Raw genomic sequence first — 12,429 nt, 5'->3', positions numbered from 1 at the left:
TTCTCACTACGCATTGTCTTTGTCGGCGGCATAACTTTTACTGAAGAGAGCGCAAATTTTGTCCCACAAAGAAGCTTTGATACTTTTGCGAGGATCGTCCGTGTAGCGCAAGTACGGTTTTTTTGTATCATACACCTGGAAGTGCTTTTTCGCCTCCTCGTTGCCCAGTTTGGCGTGCACAATTACCTTTTGCCCAGGGTTCCAATTCGCTGGCGTCACAATTGGGTACGCATCTCCAAGCTGCAGCGAATCGATGGCCCTCAAAATTTCGTCAAAATTGCGTCCGGTAGACGCAGGATACGAAATTTTGAGGCGAATTACCTTGTTTGGGTCGATCACAAACACATCACGCACAGTGTACGGCATTCCCGTAGAATCCGTATTCGAGAGGTCCTGCTCATCAAGCATTCCGTACAGCGCTGACACTTTCCTGTCGCGGTCACCAATGATGGGGAAATGGACACAGGCGGAAGCGACATCGTTAATGTCTTGGATCCACACAATGTGGGATGCCACGCTGTTTGCCGAAATCCCTAATGTCAGGCGCACCTATTTCCTAACTCACCTATCACTTTTACACCACGCGCTGCAAATTGCTCCGCACGCACGGCTACATCGCCCAGCTCTGTGGTACATACAGGCGTAAAGTCATCGGGGTGGGAAAACAGGACAGCCCATGACTGGTCGATCCACTCGTGGAACCGGATAAGCCCACTGTTGTATAAGTATCCATAGCGTTTATCCACGTACTGAGTAGTCTCCGCAACAAAGTCGGGGGCAGTCGAGCCTAGGCGCAGTGCTGGCATGCTTCGATAGCTCGTCAAGAAGGTACGAAGATGGCCCATGCGCAATAAAAAGTGAACCGTCGATCACAACGTACCAATTTTTGATTGGCTAAATATTCGGGATGCAACGTGCGCAGCAGGGACACTGGAATCTAACCCGGTTAAAAGGGGCGGACCCTAATTCCCTTCGTACTTTTACACACCAACTTCCATGTCTGCTCAGTCTAACTCGTCCAACACTGTTACTGGCCTTAAGGAGGACACCAGCAAGGCCTACGAGAAGGTTTCTGGTGGCGCTCAGAAGCTCGCCAACAAGGCTGACAACAAGGCCAGCGAGATCAACCCGAACTCGCAGCCTTCGCTTGTTGAGCAGGGTCAAAAGATGTTTAACGATACTAGCGCATACGTGCAGGAGCAGGCTGGCAAGGTCTTTGGCGAGGGCAAGGAGGGCTCTCAAGCTGCCGGCGCCAACGGAGAGGGTACATTTAGCCAAATCAGCGAACAGGCTCGTCAGTACGCCTCGGATGCTCTTGATGGCGTGAGCAACATGCTCAAGAAGGGTAGCGAAAATGCCGGCGAGGCTGCCAAGGACGTGACCAACGAAAACCACTCCTATGTTGAGCAGGCCCGCCAGGGTGCCAGCGACCTTCTCAGCAAGGCTCAGGAGCAGCTCAACAGCGGCGCGCAGACCAAGTAATTTTTTTTCCTTAATACATAGCATAGCTATCTAAATTGTTCTTGTTTTAAACATGGCGCTGTTCGGGTGTCAAGAGTTGGACCACGTGCATTGTCGCATTTCTAAGAGGTCGCTTTGCTACCCTTCGGACAATGAGCGAGTCGGTCAGTGCTGGCGTAGAGCACCACCAAGATCGTCTCGTACCGCCTGATAAGGCATTCGGTATGCACTTCTTCGTTCATGCTGATGTACAGACACTTCCCCGTTTTATAAAGACAACTTTAATGTCCAAGAATACGCAGCACAGTTTCTTGGGCATTTATTCGAGCATGAGCAGAGTGACAAAAATAAAGCGTCTCTTTGCTTAGTGAAGTCGATTGCTTCAGCGGATAGTGATATGCGGGTCGCGCTGAGCAGACTTAGCATGTGCATTAACGAGGTGAACCAACAAATTCACGATTTAATCGCGTCCCATTCCACCGATTTTCTAGATCGCGTGCGCGACGTGTCACAAATGCAGGAAATCATGTCTGCATTGCTGGAGAAGGTCGATATATTGAATGGGCATGCTACAAAGGCGCGTGATGTTGTCCGTATACCTTTGGAGCGCCTTGAATCATTGCAACTGCATTCCGAGCGCGTCCAAAAAGCGGAAGCGCTTGTTGGCTATGCGCACTCACTCGCAGTCCTATGCTCGCGTCTTACTGCGCAAATGGGCGCTGTGATGGAGTGGGACGTAGCTGTCTCACACAAGGATACCCCAGCATTGCAGCAACATGCGTTGCATGTGACCGAAGCGGCTGCGACGCTCAAAGAGTTGCACGAATTACTCTACGAATCTGAGGATGACAATAGCGTCGACGAAGAATTGCGCCGTGAGGCTTTCCAGCTAGACTTTGTACGTGCACATGTGGACCTTCTTCCGGACGCATCCAAGACCATCCGGGAAAAGACGGAGTATCTTCTTCTTTGTGGCCTGCGCTCCATCTCCCCGTCGCTTTTGGGTATCGCACTGCAAGCGGCGCATTCCCAAGGAGCATTGGGCAACGCAGTCGGCGATCTTATGGAAGATCTTGACAACGTTCTTTCCGACCGTATCCATGTCACTTTTGATCTGTACTCTGCGGGGAAAAATATTGGCGAAAAACAACCACCCGTGCTAAGTTCGAACCCATTGCCGCTCATGTATCAAACACGCAATGAAGCACCACATCAGACCAACACAACTTCTGCCTCGCTACTGCAAAAATGGTCCACGGAGATTTGGAGTAGACTCCAGGTACTCATCGTGGATGAAATCTCATCCATGTATGCTAAAGTGCAAACGCTCGAACGTGTCCTTTCATTAAAACAGGATAATGAAACGGGTCGTAGCTATTTGGACATTACCACTCGGCAATTAGGCGATACACCCGTTGGACTGCTTTGGACATCAGCTGCAAGACATTTTGGAGATATGTACCAGGAAGCCATTCACGAATCGGATTTTTGGCGTTTTATTCTCGTCTCTTCATATCCACGCTTGGTACACATCTTCCAGGACTTGTTCCAGCGCATCCGCTCTCTTATTGATACATCGTCTTCTTTTGCAGAGCCACGCGCCATCAAGTCGCTCCTGTCGGCGTGTAGGGAAATATACCTGACATCTGCATCGCAGCGTCTCGCAGACGCAAGACAGGATCTCCGCGGTGCACTCACGTCCACTTTAAAAAATGGGCAGGGTAGCCATGAAGCGCAAATTTTTTTGGCAGTTGTGCTTGCTCAGCTTGACATGGCAATGCGCGACTCGGACTTGTGTGTAGACATGGCTGAGATTGTGTCGTCTACTTTTACTGCACTTTTGGATCAGGTCGTTCAACTAATCCGCTGCGATGAGAATGCGAGTTCATTGCAAGGTGTCCAAGCTACGGCGTTGCAAGTGCAAAATATTGAAATAACCAACGCATTAAAAGTGCTGCGCGATGGCCTCGCAAATGCAAAAGTTCCCGCAGCGCTGCAAGCCACCGAAGCTTCTTGGAAGCAACAAATTACAGAAGTGATCAAAAAGCATCTGCTTTTGCCGCTGTTTGCCCCTATAAAGCAAGAGCTTGCTTCTGTGATTGCGCGTATCCAGCGGTTTAAAATCGATAAACCTTCTTTACCAGAAAATTCAGACCCTACGGAAATGGAAACAAGCGCATACGCGCTGGAGCTTGCGGCAAGGCTCACTTTGCTGCAAAATGGACTGCTGAGCCGATATGAATGGACTAGCGAATTGGAGGACAGTGTGGTGGACCTCATCACGTTCACCTTGTCGGTTTTCGTGTACTATGCTGCATTGATTCGTTTGACCAAAGAAGCTGAGAAACTGCAGCTCGTCAACGATATGACTTCCTTGGAGCTTACCCTCTTGCAATTATTGACCTATGCAAAGAGAATGGATAAAACGAAACCAACTTCGTTGGAGCAAATTGGCACGCCATTTAAGGCGATACGAAATTTCCGCACGCTGGTGTTTGAGCCCAACGAAAATCTGCAAACTTTTCCCAGAACCCAGCAAAAATTTGAAATGCCTGTCGCGGTCTTGCTGTCACATCTCATTTCACGATCTACCACGCTACCGCTTCCAAATGAAATCAGGCGTATGAGCAAGTCAAATTATGTAAAATGGGCAATGCAAGCAGGCCCATCGCCGCGTACGTATTTTTCGACAAATACGGACACTGCCGTGGCGCAAGAAGTGCGTACCTTGCTCTCGCACTACCAGGGTGCAGATGCTAAGGAGAAGCGAGAGCAAGTTGCCAATGACCCCTCTGACAAAATCATACTCGACACCTTGTTTGCTTGGGATGCAGATCTCGCGCTTGTAGCCAAAAAATGACTTTACCCGGGCTCGAACCGGGGACTTTCACGGTATAACCGTTGACACGCTGTTAACGTGATACTCTAACCAACTGAGTTATAAAGTCAAAACCTGCTGAAGCGAAGAGCCTTTTTCGCTTTTGAGTGAATGATTATTAGGTGGCCCACTTAAAGCTTATTACTTCGTCAAGCCAAGCAAAAATGGAATGCAGACTTGTACATAGACTATATTTGTTCGCTTCATCTTAGACACGCTCAAGGATGACGGCAATCCCTTGACCACCGCCAATGCAGGCCGCACCAAGCGCGTACTTTTTGTTGAGACGGTGCAAGCTGTAGGTCAGGTCCGAGAGAATCCTAGCGCCACTGGCTGCGAGAGGATGACCAAGCGCAATAGCACCGCCGTTCATGTTCGTTTTGTCGTTGGGGAGCTCGAGCTCCTTCTGCACAGCAAGGAACTGAGCAGCGAACGCCTCGTTCACATCAAAGATATCGATATCGCCAATGTTCAGCCCGGCGCGCTTGAGCGCAAGCCTCGACGCATCCACAGGGCCAATACCCATGAGCGACGGCTCACAGCCAGTAACGCCCCAGCTCACAATACGAGCAAGGGGCTTCAGGTTGTGCTCCCGGACGGCATCTTCGCTTGCAATTACGTTGGCAGCAGCACCATCACAGATACCAGAAGCGTTGCCAGCAGTCACAACGCCATCCTTCTTGAACACAGAAGGAAGCTTGGCAAGCATCTCGGGAGTGGTCTGAGGTCGCGAGTGCTGATCTACCTCGAACTGCTCGGTAGCCCTCTTAACTTTCACTTCGATAGGGGCAATCTCATCCTTGAAAACGCCAGCCTCCTGCGCCTTGCCCCAGCGTTGCTGTGACTGCAAAGCAAATTCATCACACTGCTGGCGTGAAATACCGTACTTTTCAGCGAGGTTCTCAGCGGTGATACCCATGGGAGTAGGCGTAGGGACTTGATCGACCAAAGCGCTTGCAAGGCTGTCAACAAGCTTCAAGTCAACACCGTAGCGAGTATTGCCAAAGCGAACGCCATGAAGCGTGTAAGGCGACAAGCTCATATTTTCGGTACCACCGGTCAAAACGATCTTCGAGTCACCGGTTTTAATCTCCTGCGTAGCGTTGATCACGGCCTGAAAACCAGAACCGCAAAGGCGGTTAACCGTCACAGCAGGAGACTTGATCGGAACGCCAGCAAAATGGCCGACGTGACGAGCGGTGTAAGGGGCAGTCACATCCGAGTGAGTAACTAGACCAAAGATAGTCGCATCTACGGGTGTGTTGGCAGGGAGCTGTGCCAAAGCAGCCTTGGCAGCATGACCACCAATCTGGGATGCAATCATGTTGCTCAACTTTCCGCCAAAGGCGCCAAAGGCAGTGCGCTTAGAACCGACAATGTATGCATTCGTCATGGTGCAATTGAACCGGTGTAAACCTCGCAACTCCCATTTCCACGAGCCTATGCGGGGTACCTGCTCGGCCGCATCATCGCCGGTTTCTTCCGTCTCGGCCGAATCGAAAGAGTTCGCAAAGAGCGTTCTACAGCAAGCTAGGTAGAGTAGTATGCTATGCCTCGCTCTCGGCGAGCTCAGCGTCGTCCAATGGCACAGTGACAATAGAACCGTCCGCTAATTTGCGACGCAATAGACCATCTTCTGTAGGCTCCACATCGTGCGCGAGCTGCTGCGCGGCGAGAATAGGCGCCTTATCTTGGCCCTCGGTCGACAACGTGCGTACATGCTTTGCGGCGGAGGCGTTGGGCCAGGCTTCCGAGCCGTTCTTTCCATCGTCAGCATCTCCTGCATGACGTGCAGATGGGTAGTGGCGCAACGATGTCGGTTTGTGAAGATCCACAAACGGTGACTCGTCGCCAGCATTCTCGTCCGAATCCGTGCTGGATGCGCCCTCTTTGTCGTCACGATGCGTGCTGCTCCCGGTAGAGTCCGAATCGGAATCATTCTCTACTGCGCTGGATTCAATAGAGGCGGTTGCCTCTCGGCGAAATTCTGCCGCCCAATCCGCAGGAGTAAGGTTCTCTTGTGAGGTCGTTGGTATATTCGCGCTAGTATTGGATGCACCCGCAGAAACCATGTTAAAACCGGCGTTGGAATCAGCGAAAGGGCCCCAGCCATCGTCGTCCGGCATTTGTCCATCTGCAATTGCATCCGCATCGCCAAGTTGTGCGAGCATTTCGTTGTCGTCCTCGTCATCCCCAGCCACGCTGTTGCGCATTTGGGCGGAGAGATAGCGTGCAAATGTGTTGCTGCCATTCGTATCGCCATACCAATCGTCTGCGTCACTCGACCAAGCATTGCCGTTGTCTTCGGGGCGCCCACCAGCAAGAGGAGTCGCTTCCAAGGTGCGCGAAACACGCAGCTCATTGTCCACGAATTCATTCCAATCCGGCTGCCGAAAGGCGTTTCCCACTTTCCTGCTTACCTCCATCGGACATCGCTCCAAAAGCTTGAGGACCTCTTCCGCAATCAGATTTAGATGACCCATGTAGCCCATGCGAATGCGCCGCGGGCCTTTGCTCGAGGCGGCGCTGCCGCGCGCGCCTTCCAAAATGCTGTCAATAAGCCGCGCCTCGTGAAAGGTAGAAATGGTCAGTATCCTGTTGATGCCGGCGCTCATATCGCCGTTAAAGAGCTGCTGTACAATGTCGTAAACGACGTTGTGCAGAAAGTTGTTCCATGGATGGTCCAAAAAAAGCTCTAAGAGTATAGGGATCACGTCGTAGTCGAGGAATTGCTTTTTTAAATAGTCTCCAGCAGTGCCATCAACTTGGTCGCCAGCAATGGAAGGCGGCCTGCTTCCCATATTCGAAGTCAGCTCTTCAAGAGAGAGACCAGAGAGCACGCTCGCAATGCTCTTCGCGTCATGGTCCGAGTCGGATGATGCGCTGCTCAGCGCACTCGGCGACCTTTTTCCCTGCACTTGATTGTTTTGCTCGTTGATGGGTAGTGCATCGTCCAACTGCGTCGTAAAAAGATCGGCGCTATTGTGCATAGCCACAACGCCGTTGTTGATTTCCTCGAGATCCGGAAGATTATCCGTGTCTTCTCCTTGCAACACACGTGCAAGTGTATGGAGTCCTTCCATGCCGTCCAAAAGTGTGCCTGTGCAAGAGTACTGGGGCCCCAACCCATCTTCGCGGTTCAAGAGTGCCATGTTTGAACAGTGGAGCATCTCTGCGTACAACTCGGCAATGCAGTAGCGAGTCTGTGTCAATGGCTGAATAGTGCCGACAGTCGTCGGAATGGCAACAGCGTAGACCGGATGCTTCAGCATCTCTTGAAACTCGGGCACTTTTTCTGCCAATGCTCTCAGTAGCGGCCCAAGGTGTACAATACCCATTTTCTCAGCCACTTCCGACATGGCCTGCTCCATAACCTCCGTGTAGTCCGCATCATCGTTTCCTGCATCGCTGCCACCCTCCCGTTGGCGCTGATTAGAAATCTCCTGCTGTCGCAAAAGCAAATAATTGCGGAGCGTATGAAAGAGGTGTTGTTCAAAGTAGTCGCTGTTATTCTTGCGAATAAGCTCGATGAATACGCCCGCACAGTTGATAAAAGAAGATGCAATGGCTTCTTGCGAAACGTTATGCCGACGTGTGAGGCCTCGCGGTACGCTCGATGGTCGGATCGTGGCGGTGGAATCCCGGTGCATGCCATCACGGGTACTCTGGAAGGACGCCGAGCTTCGCTTGCGGTCGGTTCGGCGCATACGCACTTCCAACATATCGTCTTCCTCTTCTTCCACAGCAGACTCACCAATCGGAAACATGCGTGATGCGCCCTCCGCGCCAGACTGAATGCCCGTCATGTAATACATCATTTTGTCCACAATGTCCTGGCTCGCAACTTCACGGACTAGCAAGTTATTAACACCGCCAGATCCCAACAGCATTTCTCCCGGTCCCACATACGATTCTTGCGTAAAAATATGATTCAAGGAAGAGGGTGAAGGCGCAGAGAGAGAAAAGATGGCTTTTAGAAATTCCGACGCGGCCTTGTGCAAATCCGGGGATACGTGGGGAGAAAGAAGTGCAACAACCCGGGGGATCAGCTCATTTTGGGAAAGCCAGTCAATAAGCCCCGCATCAGGAACTGTGTCTTCGCATTGGATCATGCGGAACAAGAGGTCCACGACGGAAGGCGTATCGAAATGAGCCACGAGACCTTCCACGGCACTGGGCACTGTTTTTATGAGTTCCAGCATTGCACGTGGGTTTTTTTCAAGAAAGATTACATTGACTTTAGCCCAGTATCCTGCGAGAACAGACTGGCCGGGGCCATGTGTGCGAGCAGAGTATTTTTGAGCAGATGACGAGGACAACGCTAATGTGTCGTCTCTTTTTAAGTCGTCCTCTTTTGTGTGGTACGTTGCAGATGTGAGTGGGTGTGCATGCAAGGGAATAGGCTGGTCCCTCACGGCGGGACGTCGGAAAAGGAAGTCTTGCCAAAATGGAAGAAGCAATGTAGACGCATTTAGGAAGAGCGCCGTGGATATTTCAGGTATCTCGCTGCTCAGCACCTCTGACGCCATGTACGGGTATTTAAATCCAGCCTTCTCTTCAATACCACTTTCTGGAACACCCTCCAGCTCCACCTCACCGTTCACGTAGTCCAAAAGCCGTCTCAGCACGCTCGGCTGCTCGAGGTACTCGATGAGCTTGTTATTGTTAGATTTGCATTCTTGCAAAAGGTCCTGCTCGTCAAGGATTTCTTCAAGAGATACATCATCCTTTTCTAAAAGGTTGGATAAGTTTGAAACCGGCGCTACGCCAAAACGCCAAAACATGGTGGCACAAAGTCCTTTAGCCAGGCGGAACAGTAAGAAACGCTAGCTAAAACCTTCAAGATCCTTGCGTTTTATTAAATTTGAAACCGCAATGTTTCGCCTTGTGGCCCTGTTGACTACCCTCTAACAGTGTGTTTCCGAGGGTTGCAAAAAAAAATTGTATCCAAAACTTTTCTTCGCAGCGTTTGGAATCGCGAGCGCTTTTGTGTGCTTCAGATAGTCGATTACTCATGCTTAGTAAGAACAAACACAAAAACTTTGGCAGCGAACGCTTGGAAAGGCGTGCTATACATTATACAATAGGGACTAGATTACAACTCTGCTCATATGCGTATACAAGATGGAAGCATAGTGACGCTGGACTCTATGCAATATTGCGTCAATACAATTTTGATGAAGAACTTCGAGTCAATGAACCGTGATAGCTAGGGATCGTATAGTTGCGCTGGGCCGACAGCGCGTGTAATCGTATTAAAATTTTTGCAGTAACCAAGGCCTGTAAATTGCATGGGTAAAGGTGGGTAAGGCGCTGAATGACAAAAGTTGGTTAGGGGCTCAGCGCATAGTTGTGGCCTGGTGGCGTGCGATGCAAGGTAGCTTGAATTGGCGTATTTCGAGTCCGCTTGTGCATTTGTATCTGCAGAAATGGTCTGTTGTGTTCCAAACGTCATGAAAGATAAATCATAAGGCATCGTATTGCCCAAGAGTGTCTCAAGATGCATATGGTCAGAGCAGCTCTGGCCGTCAAAGGAATCGGACCATTCATACTCCGCGCTTGGGTCCTCCGCAAGTGTAGACAGCGAAGTGGACGGACTTATTACTGTTGGCTTTCGCATGGCTCTTGAGCATTTCATAGGAGAAACTACTATGCTTGGTGCGCCCAGTTGAATCGGAGAATAATCGGCAACGGGCGTGTGCGGTCCGCGTTCGGGCGTGGAAAGCAAGGAATCGCATGAACCTGTATCCAATGATCTGGGCTTTTCGTCGTCCAATCCGCTACCACTATCCATTGTCTTGTGGCCAGTTAATCGCAAAAAAACGGAGTCGAGCTCTGTAGAAGAGCTACTCGATTTTAAATTCATCCGAGCATGATCAAATTCACAGCACGACGCGCTGCGCATCTCGTCCCGTATAAAAATTCTGCTCGTACACAGGCTAGATATTGAGCGCAGTGGCTGTAATATAGGTCGCGCAGCAGACAATGAATCCGCGCTAATGGACCGCTGATTTGCGTCCGCAGCGGCTTTACTTGTCCCGCTGCTCGCGGTCGAGGGCAGCCGAAAAGACCAGCGCTTTCGCGCGTTCTCTAACCCCTCCTTCGGCTGCATCGTGCCCATCTTTGTGCAGTCAGGAAAAGACCCTGAGCGAAGTGAGCATCTGGTGAGACGCTGGAAGGAACTCCAAACTCATATCATCCGTAAAAGGACATATGCAAGGCACAGCACACATAAAATGCCCGCGTATGGTTTTGACAGTATAACATAAGCATGATGCAGACCGGAGAAGCCCGGTTTCGGTGCCCGGACACGTGAGAATGAGGCACTGTGATTGGAACGATTGCTGCTAGACCGGGATGCGTGGGTGCAACGCACAGACGTGCGGGGAACGGGCGAATCCAAGCCGGCACATGTGCAAGCAGCGAGCCAAGCTTTTCTTCCTACATCATCATCATGTCTGTTGAAGGAGTCCGTATTCTCGCACCTGTGCTTGGCGAACACGCCAAGATCCTTACGCCTGAGGTGATCAAGTTTCTTGCCATCCTTCACCGCACTTTCGAGCCTGTCCGTCAGGAGCGCTTGAAGGCGCGCGAGGTTCGCCAAGTCGAGCTCGATGGAGGCAAGACTCTTGACTTTTTGCCACAAACTCGCGAGATCCGCGAGGACCCCTCTTGGATTGGTGCGCGCCCCGCCCCTGGTCTCCGTGACCGGCGTGTCGAGATCACTGGCCCCGTTGATCGCAAGATGGTGATCAACGCCTTGAACTCGGGCGCCTACACGTACATGGCGGACTTTGAGGACTCCAACGCCCCGACTTGGAGCAACAACCTTGACGGTCAGGTCAACCTGAACGCCGCTATTAACCGCTCTGTCGACTTTAAGCAGGCAGACGGCAAGGAGTACAAGCTCAAGCCTCAAGGCCAGACTGCCACACTCATTGTCCGTCCCCGTGGCTGGCACTTAAATGAGGAATTCTTCCACGTCGATGGCACCGCTATTTCTGGTAGCATCTTTGACTTTGGTCTCTACTTTTTCCACAATGCCCGGCGTCTCGTGGAGACCGGCTTTGGCCCCTACTTTTACTGCCCCAAGATGGAATCCCACCTCGAGGCGCGCCTCTGGAACGACATCTTCAACTTTTCGCAGGACTACATTGGCATGAGTCGCGGCACTATCCGTGCTACTGTGCTCATTGAGACCATCACTGCTGCGTTTGAGATGGAGGAGATCATCTACGAACTCCGCGAGCACTCTTCTGGTCTCAATTGCGGTCGCTGGGACTACATCTTTTCGTTCATCAAGCGCCAGCGCTTCAACAAGTCTGCTGTTCTCCCGGACCGCAGCGATGTCACCATGACGGTGCCTTTCATGCAAGCCTACGTCAACTTGTTGATTAACACTTGTCACAGGCGCCAGGTCGCTGCGATCGGCGGTATGGCTGCTCAGATTCCGATCAAGAATGATGCCAAGGCGAACGATGCTGCCATGGAGAAAGTCCGTCTTGACAAGCTCCGTGAGGTCAAGGCCGGTCACGACGGTACGTGGGTTGCCCACCCCGCGCTTGTCAAGCTTGCACTCGAGGTGTTTAACGAGCACATGCCCGGTCCAAACCAATATTACCGTCGCCGCGAGGAAGTCAATGTCACTGCGCTCGACCTTCTCAATCCTAACGTGGCCGGCAACATTACCGAGGCTGGTGCGCGCAGCAATGTGCAGGCGCTCCTGGCCTACTGTGCCAACTGGGTCCGTGGCCTTGGCTGTGTGCCGATCAACCACTTGATGGAGGATGCGGCGACTGCTGAGATCTCTCGTCTCTCGCTCTGGCAGTGGGTCTTCCACGGCCAATCCACCAAGGACGGCAAGAAGATTACGCCCGAATACATCGACCAGCTCCTCGCCGATGAGTCGGCAAAGCTGCCCAACCTTGACCCCAAGGCCGTCGATCTCTCGCGCCGCTATCTTTCCCAGCAGGTCCGTGCGAAGAAGCCGAGCGAGTTCTTGACGACCGACTTGACGAGCCACCTGGACAACAGCAAGTCGATCGCCAAGGTTTAAGTATAGAACACGTATCGAAATAACAAGTTTTGCT

At 51.6% G+C, this 12,429-nt stretch overlaps 6 protein-coding genes across 6 annotated transcripts; 3 read left to right on the top strand and 3 right to left on the bottom strand.

Moving 5' to 3' along the window:
• Positions 1-6: 6 nt before the first annotated feature.
• PRX1 (peroxiredoxin 1) lies at positions 7-806 on the bottom strand (the record flags this gene model as incomplete). The annotated part of the gene is made up of 2 exons (XM_056205205.1): positions 7-533; positions 566-806. The coding sequence occupies 2 exons, from the start codon at positions 804-806 to the stop codon at positions 7-9; spliced, it is 768 nt and encodes a 255-aa protein (XP_056061180.1).
• A 190-nt stretch (positions 807-996) lies between these two features.
• Positions 997-1,482, top strand: MVES1_000343 (uncharacterized protein; the record flags this gene model as incomplete). Its single annotated transcript, XM_056205204.1, has 1 exon — positions 997-1,482. One exon carries the CDS (start codon positions 997-999, stop codon positions 1,480-1,482), a length of 486 nt encoding a protein of 161 aa, XP_056061179.1.
• Positions 1,483-1,701: 219 nt separating this feature from the next.
• MVES1_000342 (uncharacterized protein) lies at positions 1,702-4,321 on the top strand (the record flags this gene model as incomplete). Its single annotated transcript, XM_056205203.1, has 2 exons — positions 1,702-1,709; positions 1,879-4,321. 2 exons carry the CDS (start codon positions 1,702-1,704, stop codon positions 4,319-4,321), a joined length of 2,451 nt encoding a protein of 816 aa, XP_056061178.1.
• A 226-nt stretch (positions 4,322-4,547) lies between these two features.
• MVES1_000341 (acetyl-CoA C-acyltransferase) lies at positions 4,548-5,732 on the bottom strand (the record flags this gene model as incomplete). Its single annotated transcript, XM_056205202.1, has 1 exon — positions 4,548-5,732. One exon carries the CDS (start codon positions 5,730-5,732, stop codon positions 4,548-4,550), a length of 1,185 nt encoding a protein of 394 aa, XP_056061177.1.
• Positions 5,733-5,886: 154 nt separating this feature from the next.
• MVES1_000340 (uncharacterized protein) lies at positions 5,887-9,123 on the bottom strand (the record flags this gene model as incomplete). Its single annotated transcript, XM_056205201.1, has 1 exon — positions 5,887-9,123. One exon carries the CDS (start codon positions 9,121-9,123, stop codon positions 5,887-5,889), a length of 3,237 nt encoding a protein of 1,078 aa, XP_056061176.1.
• A 1,670-nt stretch (positions 9,124-10,793) lies between these two features.
• Positions 10,794-12,395, top strand: MVES1_000339 (malate synthase; the record flags this gene model as incomplete). Its single annotated transcript, XM_056205200.1, has 1 exon — positions 10,794-12,395. The coding sequence occupies one exon, from the start codon at positions 10,794-10,796 to the stop codon at positions 12,393-12,395; it is 1,602 nt and encodes a 533-aa protein (XP_056061175.1).
• Positions 12,396-12,429: the final 34 nt, after the last annotated feature.

This window comes from Malassezia vespertilionis, chromosome 1, assembly GCF_029542925.1.
Source record: "Malassezia vespertilionis chromosome 1, complete sequence".
Classification (NCBI taxonomy): domain Eukaryota; kingdom Fungi; phylum Basidiomycota; class Malasseziomycetes; order Malasseziales; family Malasseziaceae; genus Malassezia; species Malassezia vespertilionis.
Note: the sequence above shows the minus strand (reverse complement) of the source record. Positions and strands in the feature narration are given on the sequence as shown.